The sequence below is a fragment of the Aptenodytes forsteri genome, unplaced genomic scaffold, assembly GCF_000699145.1.
Source record: "Aptenodytes forsteri isolate BGI_AS27 unplaced genomic scaffold, ASM69914v1 Scaffold153, whole genome shotgun sequence".
Lineage (NCBI taxonomy): Eukaryota > Metazoa > Chordata > Aves > Sphenisciformes > Spheniscidae > Aptenodytes > Aptenodytes forsteri.
The window spans coordinates 1,433,466-1,451,729 of NW_008796178.1; the positions used below are offsets into that span (position 1 = coordinate 1,433,466).

General features: G+C 41.3%; 3 protein-coding genes across 12 annotated transcripts in view; 2 read left to right on the forward strand and 1 right to left on the reverse strand.

Annotated features, from left to right (window-relative positions):
• RHBDL3 (rhomboid like 3) overlaps positions 1-3,405 on the forward strand; it is a 63,753-nt gene extending 60,348 nt beyond the window's left edge. The window contains 2 exon segments of the mRNA XM_019474233.1: positions 2,347-2,407; positions 3,134-3,405. Coding sequence (XP_019329778.1) covers positions 2,347-2,407; positions 3,134-3,405 — 333 coding nt within the window.
• Positions 1-18,264, forward strand: part of ZNF207 (zinc finger protein 207) — a 37,568-nt gene that overhangs the window by 1,517 nt on the left and 17,787 nt on the right. For all 10 annotated transcript variants that reach the window (XR_002086309.1, XM_009287682.1, XM_009287683.1 and 7 more), the window contains exons 2-3: positions 155-157; positions 7,106-7,119. The gene's annotated coding sequence lies outside the window, so the exon portion shown is untranslated. The remainder of the gene's footprint in view (positions 1-154; positions 158-7,105; positions 7,120-18,264) is intronic.
• Positions 11,828-18,264, reverse strand: part of CUNH17orf75 (chromosome unknown C17orf75 homolog) — an 8,794-nt gene continuing 2,357 nt past the window's right edge. The window contains exons 3-11 of the mRNA XM_009287727.1: positions 17,930-18,010; positions 17,146-17,271; positions 16,593-16,733; positions 16,336-16,393; positions 15,537-15,656; positions 14,814-14,878; positions 14,556-14,692; positions 13,897-14,000; positions 11,828-13,296 (exon numbers count right to left, since the gene is read on the reverse strand). Coding sequence (XP_009286002.1) covers positions 13,087-13,296; positions 13,897-14,000; positions 14,556-14,692; positions 14,814-14,878; positions 15,537-15,656; positions 16,336-16,393; positions 16,593-16,733; positions 17,146-17,271; positions 17,930-18,010 — 1,042 coding nt within the window. The 3' untranslated portion in view covers positions 11,828-13,086. The remainder of the gene's footprint in view (positions 13,297-13,896; positions 14,001-14,555; positions 14,693-14,813; positions 14,879-15,536; positions 15,657-16,335; positions 16,394-16,592; positions 16,734-17,145; positions 17,272-17,929; positions 18,011-18,264) is intronic.

Genomic DNA, 18,264 nt, shown 5'->3' on the forward strand with positions numbered 1-18,264 from the left:
GCTGGAAAACATGTGCGTGTGTGGTGGTACTTGTGTCAAGCCTAAAAGAAAACCTTGTATTTAATGCTTGTATGCGGTGAAGTCAGCAGGCTCGGGCTGCAACCCACAACGGTGCTGTTCCAGGCAGCCTTTGTAGCAGCTGGGAGCAGGGAAGTGAGTGGTTTCCTGAGCAGAATAGGTCTCCTTTGCTGTCTTCAAGCTTTTCAGAGCGTGAATGAGCTGCGGGCTGTTGCCAAATCAGGACAGTTGAGTGTCTGGCAGAGAGATAGGGAATGGAGGAGAGGGGCTACCCCTATACCACAGGGTTTCTACTGGCGAAATGCCTCCTTATATATAGGTATTTTCAGTATGATTTGTGTTCCCTGCTACTGGGCCAACAGCAGCAGGAGGGAGTTTCCTCTATCTCACAGTGTGGTAATGCAGACACAGGGTTTCTTCACACCGAGATTCACAGGGTCAGAGGCAGACATTGGAGGAAATTTTGGTTTGCTTTAGAGGAAGAGGCTCTGCCAGAGTTGTGTGGAGAGTCTTCACCAATTGCCTTACTAGACTTCTTAAAACATTGCAAAGTGGCCTGTCACTTCACTGTTCGTTGGTCTCCTCCAAATCTATTTAGCAATTGCTACCTTAGCATCTATATTTCTCTATTACCTGCTCCCTCTTTTCTCATCTGAAATTACTTTTACTGCCTTTCCCATTCTATTGGAGTTTTTTTGCCTTTTCCCCCCCCCCGTTCTCTCTCTCCTCACTTAGTATCTAGATGTGATGCTCCTTTTTTCCCCCCTGTTCTCTCTCTGCTCACTTAGTATCTAGATGTGATGCTCCTGCATGCTGAAAGACACGCTGGCCATTTGCTGGTAAAGCACAGTCTTGCACAGGTGCTTTGAGCATGCTGGGAAGGGGAGGGACTGTTGCAGGGAGGGTCTCTTGAATCTTCTGTTCCCTTGTGCCTCCTGGTAACCGACGGAAATGAAAACATTCCTGCTTGTAAAAATAAATATTCTTGGGATTAAATACATAAAATAACCAACAGGGGGAAGCAATAAAGCATGTCACCCTAAGGAAAAGAGTGAGGGGAGGAATTCAAAACAGCTACGTGGAAATGCAAACTGAAGGAAGCAGCACAGTATTAATCAACATGAGTTTAGAGCCTTCTGACTGGGTTAGGTGTCTCAGTGGAGAGAGAAAATTAGTTACTTACTTTGTAGAGACTGCATTTTTGCAGTCACAGAAGTGATGTATGGACAGATCCCACATAAAACTTGAATATTTATGTATTGCAGTGTATGTGTGTAATACGTTTGCAGAATATTTCTTCAGCAGGCTGAAAAGTCACTGGGTGCCGTTAAAGTTAGGCTGAAGAGTTTACAAGCATTTTTTTAATTCCTCAGCTAGCCTTTTATTGGCTAGCTTGGTATCTCATACTGCTTTCAACAGGCAAAATTTCATTTAGTCGCTTAATAATAGTGTTGTCATACATCTCAGTTCCCCAGAACATGATCTCTTTTTCTGCTTGGAAATTTGGTGCAAGTGGAAAAGGAGGAATTTAAACATTTCTCCCAGGATTTCTGACTATCATTCAGAGATTCTTATTCCACTATATTGATTAATGACCAAGCCTGAAGACAGAGGAGGCCAAATCCAGGCTTTCTTACGGCACTGTTTCCTTGGTATGCTTTAATTGAGGTCTTTATTTTTTGTGTGTGCTCTGCAGAAGATCTGAGTTGCAGAATTTCAGGGAGCCTGAGGTAGAGGCAGTAGCACTGGAAAAGTGCAGCAGGGCTTGAATGCACTGAGAAATTGCCTGACAGGTGACAGTGTTGGGCTTCCAGGTGAATCATGATGAGCTGTGTGATGTTAACCAGAATGATGCTTGTGTTGAATCCTAGGTCCTACTTAACATAATTTTATTTGATGTGGCCTAATACAACAGGGTTTTGCAGGGTATGTAAATTCAAATATTTTCATAAGTCAGAATTTAAGGTGAAACATCATACTAATATGTTAAAAATTAATCTGTCTGGAGAATGGAGAATGGCAAGGCCAGCCAAGGACCACGCTACACCAACTGGATCTCAGGCAAGGAAAGTCAGTAAGACTGCCAGGCAAAGAAGTTGCGGACTGTCCATAACTTGGACATGTCTGTAATTTATCCTTTATGTTTATGTTCTCTGGGATTGACAGAACTGTTGTTTTGGTGTGGTGAGTGGAGAGTTCACAGCCAGGTGGCAAAGGGGTTTGTTTCAAGGGATGGTCGTCCTTGATGGTCTTCCAGTGCAGATCTGAATGCAAAATCCCTCCAGGTTTGCATGCAGCATCGCTTTGTTTTCCTTGTCTCTTTTCCAGAACTGGTCAGGAATGAAGTGCCAATTCAAACTGCTGCGCATGGCTGTTGCCTTGATCTGTAGTAAGTATCATGCAATACTTGGCACACATGCAATCCTGTTTTGTTTGTCCCTGTCATAAGAGTTCATGCTGATTCAGAGAGTTTTGACTTTGCAGCAGTTTTGGTAGAACTTGCAGCTGGACCTTCTGGCAGCAGAAACCACATCACTCTCAAATGCAGGTTTTGGCTTTCAACACAAACATTTGTAAATGAGGATTTGTTGTTAGCCAGCATCTGTAGCTTGTGGCACTTGTGAAGACCTGGGACTTAAATGTCTCATCTTTGAAATTGCAAACAAGCAATGCTTTCATAATTATAATTCTCAGGTTTCCTAGAGCACTTCCTATCTGGGATGGCAACAGCATTATACACACATTAATGAATTATCTTCCAGCCATATCCCTAGGGTGGCACGATAAGGGAAACTAGGCCGTGTATTCATCACAGACAATTGTCTTCAAAGTCTAACTCACTTTTTTTTTTATGGTTCTGGTATAAGTTTTGGAAGGTGAATATTCCCCCACCTGCCTACACTCCCACAAACCCAGACCACTTCCCAACCACTGGGGAGACCTCATGTCTGTGCGCCGCAACCCTTCCATAGCCATGGCTTCCCAGCTTCCCTATGCTCACCGTACAGGGCAGTTTCTCCCTCTCCGTCTCTTCAGGGATGCAGTGCTGCCTGCAAGATGGACTTAAGAAGGGATAGACCTAGGCAATTAATTTCTATTTCCTTCTTTGTTCTAGTGAGCTTTGAATTTGGAAGAGCCGTGTGGCTGCGATTCCACCCCTCCGCTTACCCACCGTGCCCACACCCCAGCTTCATGGCTCACCTGGGAGGGGTGATGGTTGGAATCACCCTTGGTGTCATTGTCCTGAGGAACTATGAGCAGAGACTCCAAGATCAGACTTTATGGTGGATCTTCCTTTCTATTTATGTCATTTTTGTCTTGTTTGCCATCTTCTGGAACATTTTTGCCTACAGCCTGTTGGATCTAAAGCTACCTCCCCCTCCTTGAAAACATGGGACAGAAAACTGGAGAGCGGAAGTCATCTGTCAGCTATGTTAAATGAATGAAGATGGAGGATCTATTTTTGTATTTAACATAGGGGAGGATAATTCTTTTGAACACAAGTGTGTGCTGGAGGAGATGCTTAAAGATCTCATGAAAGAATGGGCTGATCAGTTTGTTCACATATCTAGCAGGTACTGTAATACTGGCTGGCTTGGACCCTGCCAGGGCTCCCATTGGGCAGCTTGTACCTGGGCACTTATCACTTGGTTTGTTAGCACACATCAATATTTTGTATGAGATATTTGTATTTTCCAGGTCAGTGCTGGTATTATGGCCAGTTGTTGAACAAATCTCCTCAATGTTACTGAACACTAAAAGGGAAAAAGAGCAGACATTTACTAATTAGAGACTCGCATGGTACTCACAAGGCAGCTTGGGTTTGGTTTCTACGCACACATCTGACTGTTCAGCCATACCAGTGCTACTGTCTAATTACTTGAATGGTTCCTAAGGTATTTTAGCCTACAATGAAACCTGTCTTATGCATCTTTCAAAGGAATCAGCAGAACTTGATCACCCAAAGTGATGGAGACTGGTCTTCAACTACAGGTCAAATGAAATTGCACTATAAACCTTGGGAACTCTTAGAGTGTTGTGGACACCCAGCCAGAGGTGACTGTTACTGTGCATGTTTCACTTGATTTTAATTATTTTTTTTCCTGCTGTGGCTAGAGTGTGTGACTGGGGTTTCTTTTTTGAGGGGTGGAGAGTGGAGAGGCAAATGTTCAATTGTGTTTTTATCAGCTGACAATCAGGTGCTGTTTTCTCCTCACTTTGTGTGTGACTGGGGTTTCTTTTTTGAGGGGTGGAGAAAAGGAGGGCAAATGTTCAATTGTGTTTTTATCAGCTGACAATCAGGTGCTGTTTTCTCCTCACTTTGTTTCTGGCCACGTTGATCTAACACCTGGCCTGCAGGGAGCTCCTAGCAAGGATCTCAACTCTTCCAGCAGGTTCTTACTAGAAAACTGGGACCAGGATCACCTATAGCAGCGCAGGATGGGAACTATTTAGCCTTCACAGCCATACAGTCCATTTGGGGCCAAATCTGTCCACTGAAGTCAGTGGAATAAGTCAGGTTGTATGTAGCACTGGTTTCCCACTGAAGTGGAAAGGGTGTTACAGTGATCATTGTGAAACTGATAAAACTGGTTTTAAAGTGACTGCTAAATTTTGAGGCTGCCTCTTCCTGAGGCAATGGACGTTCAGGGGCTCCAAGCAACAGTTAGTTGTAATGATGCCTTTTTCTTTAAGGTTGGTCAACCCCAGGTTTTAGCAATCTGTAACTGGTCTGTAACACAGTCCATACAGCTGCCTGCACGGACCTGGGGACCAGACTGGAACATCTGTAGCACAAGCAGTGCTTATAGATACACTTCTCTGTAAGGTGCTTATGTTATTTTGCTTCTCACTTTAGAGAGCTGCCAAACTACAGTCCAGGAATGTGGATGCCCTCCTTTTCTCTCCCCTTTACCCACCTGATTTGATGGTCTGGATAAAGCAGACGTAGGAGTCTCTCTAGACTAGCTCCTTTCTTCCTTTTTTCTATTTGCATTCTGGTGCCCAGTCACCAGCCACCAGAGCCTTCCACAGCACATCTCACAGGCACTGTAGCAGTTGTGTTTGCTCTGTAGCAAAATGTCTCTGTATCGTGGGCTTTATTCTCTCAGCTGTGTAATCGCTGCTGCCAGATGATACCACAAACTAGTAGGAGTCTGTCTTTCTAGAGGGGGCATTCACAAGTGCTTATCAGCTGCCCCCTTCTTTGCCTCTTATGGGAAAAGTCTCTCTGGAAGGGTGAAGTTCTGCTCCCACAGTATGCACTAGTAAAACTCCTGTTGCCTCGGGGAAAGGGAGGGGGGAGAAAATAAGTGTTTCTACAGCCTGGAAGAAGCCTTACCTGCAAAAGAAACAATTTTTGCCACCTTTGTGCACAGGAATGGGATCTCTGAGGGCAACTGCACCTTTGTTGTTCTGCATGGCTAGTACGTTGCTCATGGGCCCTCAGATCAAGGAACAAGAGGAAGGGATAAGGGTCAGAGCTCTGTTCGTTTTGGAGAAGGGGATTGGTTCCCCATGCCATTTTATCTCTGCAGTTTGGGTCCAGATCAAAGGAGTCATGACAGTTTGCCTGCATCGTTTCAGGTCAGGAGCTGTGAGTTTCGTAGTGGTGGAGATCATCTCCCTGGGAGCAGCAGGCAAGCAGGAGAGTGGGGAGCTAGGAGAATATTGACAGAAGCACGGTTAACACGCAAGGAGGACATTCCTTTCCTCACCTATAGCTAAACCTTTCTGATTACAGATGCCTTTAAACCAGAGGTGAGCAGAAATGGGAGTTCCCCTGGAAGTTTTAGGAAAACTTTGAAAATATTGGTAGAAAATTTCAATTGCAACAAAACCCAGATTATTTTGCTTATAATTTACCAGAGTACAGTATGCACCGATTGACTTTTATTTTTGGTTTCTCAACTGAAAACTACTTAATGCCCACCAGTTTCTCCCCAGGAAAGGTTTCTGTGCCTGCCAGTGATGTGCTCTGAGGTGAAGCAGCAAGCTACAAGTTTCTTCATCAGCCTGACCCTGGCCAACAGAGCAGCAAGCTACAAGTTCAAGAGCCACCTGTTTCTTCATCAGCCTGACCCTGGCCAACATATCTTTGCCTCTGCTTAGGAGTAGGAGGGAGCTGAACAGAGTAATCCAGGTGCCCTTCTTTGGTCCTTTATCCGTAGATGAGCATAGTTTACATGAACTGGTCGAAAACGGCTCTGAGGTTGAGCTTATGACTTGTTCTTTTAAACTCTTGTTCATCTTTCTGACGTCCATTCTGTGTCCCCATGCCCTGTCTGAGCAAGTCTACAAGCAACCCTGGGGATCAGAAAGGCCAGACTTTAAAGCAGTACTAGATTTATTGTGGGTGAAGAAATGAAACCCTCTCACATTTGTGCTCATCACAGCTGAAATCTCTCCCCATACATAGAGCAGGTTGTACACAGAGCATGTTTGCTAAGAATCTATCAGCTCATGGAGTCAGGAGCAGCGCAAAGTGCTTAAGCTTTTATAATTTTTTTTTTAAATCACTAAAATTATACTGTGAAAACTTGTTATGTTTTTACAGAGTATCAGGAAACCCAGTTATATTGTTTTCTAATGCACCCAGGAGTGCCACAGTGTTGCAGCACCACAGAGCTAATAGCAAACAGGCTTTTCTTTTACCTCCAGATGTCCTTGAAGCTGCTGGCTTATGTCGGAGACGTAGTATTCTCCATCCTGCTCATTTGTGGTTCCAACTTGTCACAGTCAGCAACGTGTTCCTGAAGGAGCCGTCCACAGAGGGACTGGTTTTGGTGATTGTTTTGGTTTTATTTCAGCTGCTGCCAGGATTTTACATCAGTCGGATAAAATGTGAATCTACTGAACTTTACAGACGTGCAGTGCTAGAGCAAAAGGGAAGGACTGTTACCAGTGTACAGATTTGAACTGTGCATGTCAGAGGAAGTTATTTTACGCTTGTGTCCTTGAGTGAGGACACAACACTTGGGAAGAAAAAAAAAAAAGCCGTTGCTGTGCTGGACTTCCCATTTAGTAAGTATATTGCAGCACCGGTCCGGTGAGGATGGGTATAGGGAGTAGTAATGCAGGCTGGGAGAGCCTGGGGTGCTGGTTGTACAGCTCCTCCAGGAGCACCTGCCGGCAGCACAGTGACAGCACTGGTGGGGTCCGGCTCGAAGCCTCTTGCTGATCCCTCATCCCAGGAGAGGCGGGAGAAGTGGCTCAGACAGCCATGGGGAGGAAGAAGGAGGAGGAGAACCAGGTAGATTAAAGTCCACGGGGCTTGCAAATTGCACCTTTTATTCCTAGATGCTTGGAGACAGGGAGAGATTAATTTTGCACACATCAGTAATAATACAGGAAAGAGGAGGGGGAGGGTTGTAATGGAGTGATGGGAGAGGAGGTTAGCAGAAACAATCTCTGAGTGAGGTGTAGAGGAGTCGTAAAAATGCTGATGAATTTACTTTTGCTGAGTTCTTAAGACAACTGGGGAGGAAAAGGAGGAGGAGAACCAGGTAGATTAAAGTCCACGGGGCTTGCAAATTGCACCTTTTATTCCTAGATGCTTGGAGACAGGGAGAGATTAATTTTGCACACATCAGTAATAATACAGGAAAGAGGAGGGGGAGGGTTGTAATGGAGTGATGGGAGAGGAGGTTAGCAGAAACAATCTCTGAGTGAGGTGTAGAGGAGTCGTAAAAATGCTGATGAATTTACTTTTGCCGAGTTCTTAAGACAACATCTCGTGTCACTTTTTCCCCATCAGTCGATGAGGAATCTTAGCACTTATGTGGCATATTGTGATTCTTCACTACTTGCTCCTTTAGCAGTAGGAAGTATTTTATCAGTGGGGAAGGGGGAGGCCAGAGAAATTGTTGTCTGAGGTTGCTGGACTAGAAATAAAGCTCAGGGATTCTGTGTCCCAAGACCTTGCTCCTTCTGATGGATTGTACTGCCCGTATGTTTTAAATCAGATTAGATCAATTTGAACTGGGGTATGAAGGATGGAATCTGACACATTTAGAGCTGGTACTAAAATAATCGCTATCTGCTGACCTCACAAGACAGCTGCTGTTTTGTGCCAATATTTAGTCTCACAGGATAGCAGGTAGGACTTTCACACATACTTCAGTGAGTAAAGAGCTCAAAGTCTATCTGTTTACGTAGATTCAAGCTCAGCTCAACTGCTTTGGAAACCCCATCCACTGGCTTTACCTGAAGTGGAACTGGAGAATATGGATGCAGTTCAACACCAGCAACCTCTGGAGGCAAACTGAGATCTGGAGAACAAAGGCCAGCACCTCTGGGGTTTTAGCCTCTTTGAATTTTGCTGCTGTTCTGTTTCTTTTATAGTAGTGGCTGCTCTACAGTGCTCTGTGATACACCTCAAAAATTCCTTCTGCAATCACTGATGCTGAGAGCTGGTTATAAAGGAAAACAGTGCATTTTGCAGCTCTATAAAGAAAGAATCACACATAAGACAGAAACCAAGCTTGTTTAAAGGTAAATGTATTTTTGATGTCACCATTAATCATTGGCTTTTAATTGGAAAAAGCTTTCTAATGAGGTATTTCTGAAATGCCAGTAATAGTACAGGAAATTTATGTTTCAGGGTACTTTACAACACAGAGCACAAAATATTCCCTAGGCCTGATTTAAGTAGCAAAAGTACCTTAATTTCCAGTGAGTTTAATAGATACGTTAGTCACTGACTGTCTCCTGACTCCCCCACAGTGTCTGTTTAGTTTGCAAATAAAGCTAGATTTATGCAGCTTTTCTTTTGCTTATGCTACTAATGCTAACAGCACATCCAAGTGTTATACACAAAGCACTAAACAATGTAATTTTCTGCCTTAAAATACTGAACAAATGATACTTTCCCGTTAAGGGCTAGTAAAACAAAATGATATTTGCAAGGTAAGAGGCTATGGTATGTTTCCAAATATTTTTGTATCGTGTACATTCTGTATATTTTTGTTGTAACAATATTATTTGAGTGCAGAATCCATTAAATTTTTTGTTGGTGTTTGGTTTTTGTTTTCTGTTTTGTTTTTTTTTCTTAAATAAAATTGAGCTGTTCTACATCACATGCCAAAAAACAACCAAGAAAAAACTTTCAAAGACAGTTTTGTAAGTTTGTCTACAGTTAACACAGTATGTAACAAAAGAGCAATTGGGTGTGAGCTCTGCAATGTAATCTTTTAATAATGACATTGATAACTCTTTTTTTATGTCTCTCTAAAAGTGTCTGTCATAAAGGGGAGAGTGAACCGCTGCTTTGCTTCTCCATGAGATGTAACAAGGATGCAGAACCGGCTTGGGACTTGTATTGGAATTCAGCTTTTGTCCCACCATTTGACAACTGACACTTTAGTGCAGTACTGACCTCAGAACTGCGGGGAAGTTGACAACCAAGTACATTAGACTGTTTAAAATTTTTTATTGGGGTGGAAGGTTGTTCTCTTTTAATATCAGTCTCTACTGAATGTCTTAAAATCTCAGAGCCAATGCGTTCCCGTCTCTTGAATCAATAGTGGGAACAACATATCCAGGAAGTTCTGCAGCAAACCTCCAACTGCAATCCAACTGATTTAGTTATTTTGAGATAACTAAAATAAAAATCCTTCCACCAATGTGGAAGGGGGAGGCTTATTTTGAAAAATATTTTGTGGTTTTCTTGGGAAACATTGGGTTAAAGTGTAACTTAAAGAAATGAAGATGTAACTAGCAGCAGTTCCTGTCAGATTTGTTTCTCCTAGGGGGAGGCAGATCACTGCTACCGTATGTGGGACTCGGCTCTTGCTGTTAGTTTTCTGCGCTTAACTGAGCTTTCCGAGACACTTAAATCTGTTTATGCAGTAGCCGAGGACTTTCAGCGAGAAGGTAAGGTGGGTTTTGTCGGTTTTTGTCAGTTAATACAGGAAGTGTTACTGTCTGCTAGCACCATACATTTTTCTTGCTGGCAAAAATAGTTTTAGGAAGGCAACCTGAAGGACAGAAATATTGCCAATTCCAGCATATCTGTCGCAGAGAAGGAGCCAAAAGCTGGCAGCCTTGATACTCAGCCTTGATCACACACACTCATAAAACGCATTATCATTTTATTCCCATAGCTCCAATCATGTTCTGTATAGTAAGCATTGCTCATAAGTGTTGGAAAGAGAAATACTAATTGCTTTATATGCTCCTTCTTTTGGGGGTAAAGAGGGAAGAAACCCAAAAAACCAAACCAGACCCTGATCTTTCAAACTGCAAGAGGTCTGTAGCAGTTAAATCTAAACTTGCGTTCTTAACGTAGGCCTGGGGGATTTTGTGTTTGGTTGGGTTTGGGTTTTTGGGGGTTTTGTTTGTTTGTTCATGTTTGTTGTTTTGGTTGGTTTGTTGGGCTTTTTCCCCCCAAAGGGTTTTAAATCAGACCCTTAAAACTACAGGAAAAATCTTTCAGGTTTGCAAATTAAGTGCACATCTTAGCATCTTCTGACCTTTTGCGTGCTTCATCCTGCATGTTTGTTTTTTGGTTGGTTTGTTGGGCTTTTTCCCCCCAAAGGGTTTTAAATCAGACCCTTAAAACTACAGGAAAAATCTTTCAGGTTTGCAAATTAAGTGCACATCTTAGCATCTTCTGACCTTTTGCGTGCTTCATCCTGAGCTTTGAATAGCTGATTGCTGGAGGAAGTTAAGTGTGTAGTACTCTCCAGGCATTCATGCAGCTAAACCAGCTGCTTCTGCGTTATTTATTATGCTTTTGTTTAATTTCCTTTAGTTTTGTGTTTTAAAATAGAATTTATAATGGGAAGGTGCCAGTAAAACCTGCAAATTCATGAACTACCAGGGTCTATTTCGTGTGTGTGTGTGTGTGTACTTGTGAGCATCTTGTGTTTAGTAGTTAGGTAACTGAATGGCAAAGTCACTGCAAAGCTGGCAGAAGCAAGACGATGTTAAAAGAAAGGCTGCAGAAAGCAAGAAGTTGTTTTTCATAATGCCAGCCACCTTCGGTGCTGGGAAAATTCAGGAAAAGGAATTGGCAACAGAAAAAGCTGTGACTGAAGCTGTCCACATGTGACAGAGTACAAATTCAGTGGGACTGATATTGAACAATGCATTACCTTGGAAAGGAGAAGCCCCAACAAGACTAAGCAAAGTTTTACAGTTAAGCTTAAAAATATGTGGATTTTGAAGAGTGATTTATGAGAATTCACCTAGCAAACAGAACAAAAATCTTGTTTAAATGAGTGTAGTACAGGTCACGGGATAATAGGATAATTCAGGTTATAAGGGACCATGAAGTTCTCTAGTCCAACCTCCTGCTCAAGACAGGGTCAGCTAAGAGGTAATGTGGGTTGTTCGGCACTTCAGCCAGTTTATTCTTGAAAACTTCCAGGGATGAAGATGGGGCAAAGCAATTGTGGTTGCATCTCGGGAAAAGTTTATCACCAACAGCATTGCTGTGCCTGGGACTGACCTACTCTTTGTAAATATTAAGGCCAGTGCGTAGAACATCTGGTCCCACAAGGCTGTGGCCCAACTCTCCACCGAGCTGCAAGCACAAGGAACAGGACAGGACTAGTGCAACGATTTCTTACACTCCTACCAGATCACAGCGACCTGTTCTTCATGTCCAACCTTTCTTTTTTTTTTTGAGCGCTGAGCTCTTCCCTGCCCCCTGATCAGGCAAAATACTAAACCATCAGTGCTCCAACTTTGTTAAAAACGTACAAGAACAACAAAGGGTGACATGTCTTATTGAGTGTTTAAAGGGTTTTAAACAGGAGACATCAAGGACAACACTCATTTGTAATTTAATGTAGGCACGCTATTAAGGATTTGAATGTCTTTTATTGTAAACCTTATTATAGGTTCAACACAGTGGTGTCACAGGAAAGCGTTCAACTTTTATCATCACAGTATACAGCACTGGCAGAACAGTCAAACTTAACTGCATTAGTAAGACTGTTACTGTTTCAGGGAGAGTTGTTCAAGTGCCCTAAGTTAGGCATTCAAACACCCTCTGCTGCAAAGGAAAGCAACAGGGAGTTTTGCTTGTATCAGGTTTGCAGAGATAGTCCTCGTTTATGTGGTCACTCAGAGGCCTCGTGAATTTTGATTCCAGCTGTAGCCAAAGATTTTCTTCAAGTATTCATGTCCTATGATGTGGGTAAGAATTCACTGCTGAAATACAATGAAATGTTTTAAAGTCTGAATAATTAACTTGAGAACTTAGTTTACTTCAAGATCTGAAGACGTTTCTATTAATTTAAAGTTAATATTTAATCTGTAAAATTTTCAGGTTTAATTCTCCACAGTTGAAAAACATACGCCTATTTACAGTTATGCAAAATGAGTACTAAGAAGATACAAAGAACGTCTTGATCACAACGCAAACTACTGAAGAATGGGATTCATCAAATAGCCTGGGAACTTAACATGTCTGTCCAGTGTATGTATGCATACATACAAGCACATACAAACTGATTCTGAAACTCTGTTCAGTCTTAAGGCAGTTCTGTTTCATACCAATTAAGTTGTTTATCTAGTAACAGAAGAACAAACTGCCGATTTGAAAGTAGGACGTGGAAACTAACTACAGACTTGTTACCTGTGTTCTCTTCTATAAACAAACATGATTAATTCATTTACTATGATTTATCCAGATGTTTGTGCTTCTTTATATATTAAAACAAAAGTAACCAGATCTTAATGATTAGACATGATCATTTTAAAGATATTTAAAATACTTAGAACACTGAAATGCTTGCCAGGTAATGGATTTGGTTTTGGGTTTTTTTGTGCAATGACTGTAAAAACCAAATGTCATTATTTCCTCAGAAAAGGAGCAAGTCATTTGGAGAATCTGCTACGCGCTGAAAACTATGCAGGAGTTTGTATGATCTGACACTTATACATTAAAAAAAGCTCATACTGCTTTATCTAAAAAGGAGAAAAGGCAGATGAAACTGCAACTTAGGGAATACTTTTAAATATAAATTAAAAATCCTGCAATAGTGAAACTAAGCTGCACAGAAGAAATTAATGGATTTTAAAATACCCTCAAACCAGTACAGAATAATTAAGATAATTTTAAGCCACTGATGTTTCTCTCATGAATTCCTCAAGGACGGTCACGACATTTCTGGCTTCTGGCATTTCTGCATGTTCTACTTTAACAATCTTCAAAAGGATGTCTCCACTGCCACAGTTCTTTAGAAACAGGTAACACTTGAACAAGGCGTAGTGGTTCATTTCAGCCTGGCGGATAAACCTCTTCAGGTTGTTAATGTCTTGTATAGCCTGGGAAAAGAGTAACAGAGCATTTTCTTGTCCTCCTACATAGAAAGAAAACATACTATCACATGGAAAAGTGAAGGAAGAATAGCAGGAGAAGCAAAAGCATTTCCAATAGGAATTTTATATTACTACTCAAGAGTAATGTAAGAATTGAGTACTGTCTTTGATGGGTATTACCACTGTTATTGTAACGATGCAAAACGTGCGGACACCACAACTTGATAATGCCCAAACTTGTATCAAGAGTTCTCTCCTTTTCTATTATGACCAACCACCTAAGAAGTGTTAACTACTGAATCCGTGTTACCCAATTATACGATATTGTGTGTGCACCGCTCAAATTAACAGTATTTTAAGAAAAAGTGGAGTTTATTTTAAATATGAGACAATGCCTTTGGAGTACTCACTGAAAAAACTTTCACACTACTTTACGTTCTGGTCATGTCAACTACAGTAAGCCAGTCCTCAAACTTCAGAGTTAATCAGTTAATGATGTATAGACATCATAAGTAACCTAAAACTTTTCTTTGCTGCAAAAAGAGTATTTGCTCCCTCAGTAACCCTGATGTCTTCTCCAAGTCTTTAATCTACATGAACAGGTACCTTCAATTTAAAGTTTTCCAAAATCTGCAGGAAGAGAAACGGATTTCCACCTTCAGCACCATTCACAAAAGCATGCATCCAGTCCTCACAGAATCTGTTGCTTCCTGTTACGTGTTCAGGAACAGAGAGAAGAGATGAGAAAAAGTAAATGAGCTCAACATAAATAGACAGCTGCATTTACCTAGTTTAATCACTCTCACATAACAACTGGTAATAGTATACCTGGGCCAGGAAATAAGTCTTAAGAAAAACAATACACGTGGAAAAGAAAAGTAAACATAGCTACAGTGATCACATGAAATTCTGTTCCGATTGTTGAATCCCTTTTCACAACACTTGTCAAAAATACACAGGGAAAAAAAAAGTTTTGTGGCTTCCCTGAAGTGTACAAGTCCTAGTTTCATGGTCTGCAAACTAAATGCATTGTGGATTTTATTATCTACCATTTTCAAACCAGAATTCCAGTGCATCTGGTAAAACAAACTACTTTGCTACCTCACAGGAAAACAGGTGGTGTAGTTTCCAGCCAGAACCCAAACTTTCTGGGCACTAACCTATGAGCTTCTGAATATCCTCAACTACCTCTAACATCCACAACTCTCAGCAGCTCACAGATACAAGTGAGTAACACGAAGAAGTATTCACAGCTGTAATCTCACCTGCATTATGCAACTGAGGCTGAGGTCCACTACAGTCTATAATCATTGACTTGTGCTGTTCCTCAGTCATGGCAATACACAAGGAGGTCATCGTGCCTTCCTGAACAAGTCCTTGGAGGCTGGCAGCTGCCAGAAACCTGACACAAAAAGCTCTTGTGAACTGCTTGCTTCTTTACAATTCCTGAACAGCAAAACAGGAGGCTGTCATACACAAAAGCCAAGTTACTCACAGGTTCCTTGGTCTCAAAGTATCTTTACCTGCTAATGTCTTTTTCTGTTCTTTCATCCGCGTTTTTTACTTCCACAGGAGTATAACTCAAAGCCTTAAAGCAAACAAAAAGATGAAAAAAAGCTAGATGCAACTTTGATATTACTACTGTTGCTATATTGCAGTTACTAGCAATAAATACATAATGTGGTACTTTAAAAACTGTTCTTTTCAGAGAAAGAGTAGAAGTGAAGGCAATACTCCATATTATAGTCATTGCAGCTGGTTTTGCATTCAGAAGAAATACAGCAGCTATACTCTATTAGTTATTCCATCCAAAGCCTCCTCAAACTCAGGGACAAGAGCTAGGGTTAATTTCTTTTCTGTTCCCAGTGAATTACATGAGGCAGATACGCAATATAACATTCCTTTGGTTCAGAGGAATTATAGCAGGGACAGCTTTCTCATGCTGTTTCTAATTTTCTCATTCTAATTTCAACTTGGACACTACTATGTAATTTTAAATGAGTTAACTATAAAAATTGATAGAAGAAATTGCTATGTGCTTCCTTAGCAGCAGAGCAGGGAAAAAGAACTTGCCCTGAATTTAAAAAAAAAAAAAAAAAAAAAAAGAGAGAGAGAGAGAGAAGAAAAAAGTTGTTCCTCATTTTCGCCTGGCTGGGAAAGCAAATGCAAGAAACATTTTAAACATGTTGGAGTCACTGAGATTCCTTCTGAACCTCTTTCAGTTATCCAGTTTGAAATACACTTACAGCATGTAACAGAAAGGCGAGTTTCTCCTGGAAGAGCTGTACTACTCTCTGAATAGGGCATATGGCATTCTCAAACCAGCTTCTCAAGTAGGGGTTAATATAGGTCTCCAAGGTTTTTTGCTGTAACGAGTTGAAACATTACTACTTCAACTACAAATTAGATTTCTACAGAAATAGAAGCCTATTAATAATCTATTCAAGCTAAGATAGTTGGATGTCAGAGCCTTCTTAATTCCAAACCACAGTAAACTAAAATAATGAGTTTGACATTTAAAGCCACACTTTATCAGCAACGAAGGGCTTTGCATTTTAAGAAATAGAACCGTAATATTATGGTATGTACTGAGCAAAACCCATGCAACAGCAGACAGGATGAGAAAGACTTAAACTGCATAGCTTCCATTAGAAAAATGGTGACAAGAAAACCACCAAAAATCCTTCCTTAGCATTCAGAAGTGATAAGAATCCAGGTGGACATCGATAACATTCCTGTAGACCATTATCTTTCATTAGTCATTCTTCTCTCTGAATCTAACTGCAAATAACCTTTAAGAGATTTATGACTGGCACAAAAGAGTTGTGTCCCGTCCCCCCCCTTTTTTTTCCCCTTTTGCCTTGTGGTTGCTAGCACTTTAGACATTCACTGTCCCTACAGTGAATCAAGTATCTCTCACAAGTGTTTCATACTGGTACCTAAAATGCCTATTTTGTCTCTATAGAATAAATCTTCCAGATTGCCTTAGTAATTAATTTGCATAAACAGCAATTTTCACCACTTTAAAAAAAAATTAGGCCTTACCTCCAAATTAAGGTTTATCTTCAGACTTTGAACATATTTGTCCAGCTCAAGTCTGAAAGTATCTTCTTAAGGAAAATAAGATGCATCGGTTAAGATCTGCATTTTTCCCTTTCAGTATATGGCTGTTAATGACATTTTCAGTTACTGGAAGGTGTGTACAAATGAGCTGATTTCAAGTAGGAAACACAAAATGAGAATATAATTTTTACATCATCTCCCCTCTCCACACAGATAAAGAAAGTTAAAGGTAAGGATATAGTTCCAGACCTTTCTCTGAGCCACCTAAGAAACAAACCACATATTCTGGAGCATTGATGTCCGATTCCAGTGTTGCCATTTCTAGAAGATTTTCTTGTTGGAAACGACAGTAATAACAACCAACTTTATATTCTGGTATGCTACGCAGAAAAAAAAAGAATTATTTTGTTACAGATACATCACAATAAATAAGTGCAAAAAGCAGGCATCCGTGATTTCTGTAAAGAATATTCACCCGCTAGCTCCTATGGTCATACATAGAGCTCTTAGACCTTCTCTTTTTTCCTCTGTGGTGCGACCAGAGTAGTTTAAAAGGAAATAGTCATAAACACATTTAAATATTCAAACAGTAAATTATTTACTACAATATTTTTCTCAAAGCTACCTAGAAAAAGAGGAAAGTGCCATTGCGTAAAGCTGTTATTAACAGCAGCAATAGACTGAGAACATGGAATCAGGATTAAACCTAGAGTGCAGCAGCAGATGGCAAGATGTGCAATGCTGCCAATGTTTCTTACAGTTTCTCATTCACAAATAATTTTTTAAATTTACCTCAGCCCCACTGACGCTACATTCCCCATTCCTTCAAACAGGGCTCCTTTAGTAAGACGCTTAGCGATAAAACTGCGCAATTCAGTCTCCGCTTCAGTTGGTAAGTTAGTGTCCAGCAAGGAGAGGCTTTAAAAAACAAGAAGAAATCGTTAGCAAAAAGCAAAAATTATTGTTTTGTATCTCTGAACAGGTGCAGAACCACCTGCTTCTAGAAGGGGGACCACTGTGATCTCTCTCTGGCTTACAGCTAACTCGCTCTGTGACTTCTGGCCCATCAGAAACGCATTCAGTGGTTTGCCCACTAGACCAGAAGTCTGGAGTTGTGGTGTCAGCTGATGCTGAACTCCCTCAGCAGCTGTGAACAAGTCACTGCCCCTCTTTGTTCCTATGTTTCCATAGTTGTAATACAGAGCAACAACTCCATTACGGAGCCTGTAGAAAGATAAGATGTCCATTTAAAATTGTCTAATACATTTTAATTATCTATTATCTACATGGAGACCTAAGTCAATACAGAAATGTCAAGTATTAGTAGCAAAGAAAACAGAGTTCAAACTGAAAGGTGATAGTTTATGTTTAATACGTTATTTGAGCTCTGTAGTTGTGTGTCCATTCCCTAGGTATTCCAGAAAAAGCACCCAGGGGACTTCAGTATGCTTTCACAGAGGTTTCTGCTCCGAAGGGACTTCAATGTACTTGCTTACTATTCACCTAACAGCAATATGGCAAAGACTTCAAAACGGGGTGTTACCGGCGATCATGCTGTTCTGCAGATTGCCTTTACCTGAAGTCTTCGCTGGAGGGTGTCTCTGCCGCCGCACTGCTGGGACTGCCATCCCCACTGTCTGCTCCCTGCTGTGAGGATCTGAAAAATCAAGCCATTCTTACGATTGATTTTTCAGCCTTAACACACAGAACAGGGAAAAGGGACTGCAGCGGGGAAAGGTATGGCCGGAGGGTGTTTTAAAGCAGGAGCAGGGAATCAGGACATTATGGGAGGAAAAAAAATCTCTTCGGGGGCAGAGAAAGGGGGAAAAAAAATAAAGCGAGTTCAAGCAGCCGGGAACCGACAAAGCCTGGAAACGGCCTCGCCGCGGGGCGGACCCAGCGCGCACCGCC